We start from the raw sequence: 2,500 nt of genomic DNA, 5'->3' as shown, positions 1-2,500 counted from the left end.
CCTACGGCCGGGACGCAGAAGACAGTCACAGCGGAGCGGAGCGGCGGCCGGTGACCCGCGAAGTCCGGCCCCTGGGAACTGTTACCGGGGAAGCACACAGTGGACACCTCGGGGACGGCGTCGCGCAGGAGGGCTACCCCTCGGAGCATGAGCGGGGGGGCATGTGTGTCCCAGAGCATCGCTGCTCGCGACGGGGACAGGACAGTGACGGCAGGACGGTGACGTGTTGTGTGTTTAGGGAATGGAACCTCAGACCTCGGCGACCGTACTCGGCCTTAAGGAAAGACGGAGGGGGGTCTTCGTGTCGGTGTTGTCCGAGGCACAAACGCCTCGAGGGAAATACTTTGGGCGAGCAGGAACTCAAGAACATGGTGCACGCACTGTTAAAGAGGTTACGCGAGAATCACCTCGAAGCCTTGCTGAAGGCCATAGAGACCAAAGGGGGACACCCCGGTGAATGTGTTATGATGCCGCAGTCGGACGCTGATATCCAGAGCGCCCCCCCATTTCTACTTTGTAAGCTTTATCGCTGGAACGACCTTCAACCATCGGCCCAGCTGAAGGTGTTGTGCCACTGCAAGAGTTTCCATGCAGTGGACAGCGCGCAGGTGTGCTGCAACCCCTACCACTACAGTCGTTTATGTGGGCCAGGTAAGCTCTCCGAAGACCTAAAGTTCACTCTCCAGCGCACCAATAACCTTCCTGATATGACGGACATCACACAATCTTTATGAACATAATAGCGGAAATCCTGTGTTCCTCACACATTTATCAACAAGCAGATTAAATATACCTGCCAGGTGTGGCTAGAGGCAGGACTAGGCCCACTGCTCATGTTGCGGGGTTGATCATGTCACTCTAAAGGGACATCATGTTACATGAGGACGTCGGACCAAGGCTCTATAGCCTTCATATGAAAGGTGCGTTTTAAGCAATTCCTAAAGTCACTCTGAAATAGGTCTATGTCAACGCATACACACGCACGCACGCACTCAAGCACGCGCGCGCAGACACATACACACACACACACACACACACACACACACACACACACACACACACACACACACAAAAAGAAACACGCTGTTTGGACGTATTTAGTTGTTGTACATTTGGTCTTGCAAAATACTGTTTTAGTATTCATTTTATGTCGATGGGCCCAACATTCAGTTTAAACTTGCGCCGAGCTTTGCGCCTATGTCATTCCCTTAAATAGCGTTCTCAAGTTGCACTTAGAGGCCTTCTCTTTGACAAGAAAGTCCTCCTCTTGTTATTTAGGTGAAGGAGTGCCGATAATATACAGTTTGCATACGGCTGGCGCCACACTGACTAGCTGGGTATCTCACTGACTGAGTACTCCGGCAATTACTGGCTTAGCTCTTAAAGGGGCCGTAGCAGTAATGTGGCCAACTTTCCTTGGAACTGCTCTACCAGGAAAGAGACAGCATTTTCGCAGACAGTGCTCTTATCCACCTTTCTATCGTATTGGTGCACACTAAAACTATGTCTTGTCCAGGGTATTCAACTAACAATTGAATACCCTTATGTGTGTGTGAGTATGTGTTCCAAAAATAAGGTGAGCAGAGTACACAATCATTTAGCACAAATTAGTTTATCTGCAAGTAATGCATTTTGTTGCGGGACATGAGATTGTTGCACCTTACTGTCGCTTACTTGACCACGTATCCCTCAGCATCCAGGGTAATAAATGTTTCGAATTTTTCCCTGTATCTTCTAGAATCACCTCCTCCCCCATACTCTGTGTCCCATTCAGATGCACACAAGCCACTGGGTGAGTTCCAAAGCATGCAAGCCACAACACAGAGTGGAGCGGATATCATCAGGTCTCATTAAAGTCCTTTACCCATAAACGCAACAGTCAAATCTGTCGCCAAGATTAAGCTGCGATGCTGTTTTTGCTTTGGGTTTATTCTCAAGATGTTTCTCTTTTTGAAAGTTGGTCAACAAAATCCAATATTCCTAGTATCCATTGCAGTTTATCATGGTATGGAGATATGCTCTAGGTGGATAATGTGATAAAACAGGACAAGACTAGGCTAATAGACAACCTGGCTTGATGTACATCTAGTTTACATCTGCTTTGTGTGTTTTTGTGTGTGTCTGTTTCCATTTCACCAGAATCAACTCAGTCTTACACTGAAACTGTACCCCTACATCACAACAACCACCCTCAAGTCCCCCCCAGAGACTACACTGGTGAGTACCCCCCACCCCCATGTCAACACTGGGCTGCTGCAACCACCTAGCTCCACCATTCATATCTGGACACACAGACACACACACAGACACACACACACACACACACACACACACACACACACACACACACACACACACACACACACACACACACACACACACACACACACACACACACACACACGATATTATGGTCTGCTTCCTGTCTCAATGTAATTTGCATTTTCCGAGGTTATTACGCTGTGCTTTGCTTGCTAATTTGAGTTAATATTAAGAGGAC

At 48.4% G+C, this 2,500-nt stretch overlaps 1 protein-coding gene across 1 annotated transcript in view; it reads left to right on the top strand.

The window, feature by feature from the left end:
- Positions 1–2,500, top strand: part of LOC115558981 (mothers against decapentaplegic homolog 6-like) — an 18,218-nt gene that overhangs the window by 846 nt on the left and 14,872 nt on the right. The window contains exons 1-3 of the mRNA XM_030377554.1: positions 1–651; positions 1,739–1,792; positions 2,140–2,217. The exon at positions 1–651 is cut by the window's left edge and continues 846 nt beyond it. Of these exons, the coding sequence (XP_030233414.1) occupies positions 1–651; positions 1,739–1,792; positions 2,140–2,217 (783 nt within the window). The remainder of the gene's footprint in view (positions 652–1,738; positions 1,793–2,139; positions 2,218–2,500) is intronic.

Source organism: Gadus morhua, chromosome 14 (assembly GCF_902167405.1).
Source record: "Gadus morhua chromosome 14, gadMor3.0, whole genome shotgun sequence".
NCBI classification, from domain to species: domain Eukaryota; kingdom Metazoa; phylum Chordata; class Actinopteri; order Gadiformes; family Gadidae; genus Gadus; species Gadus morhua.
This window is presented reverse-complemented; position numbering and strand designations above follow the sequence as displayed.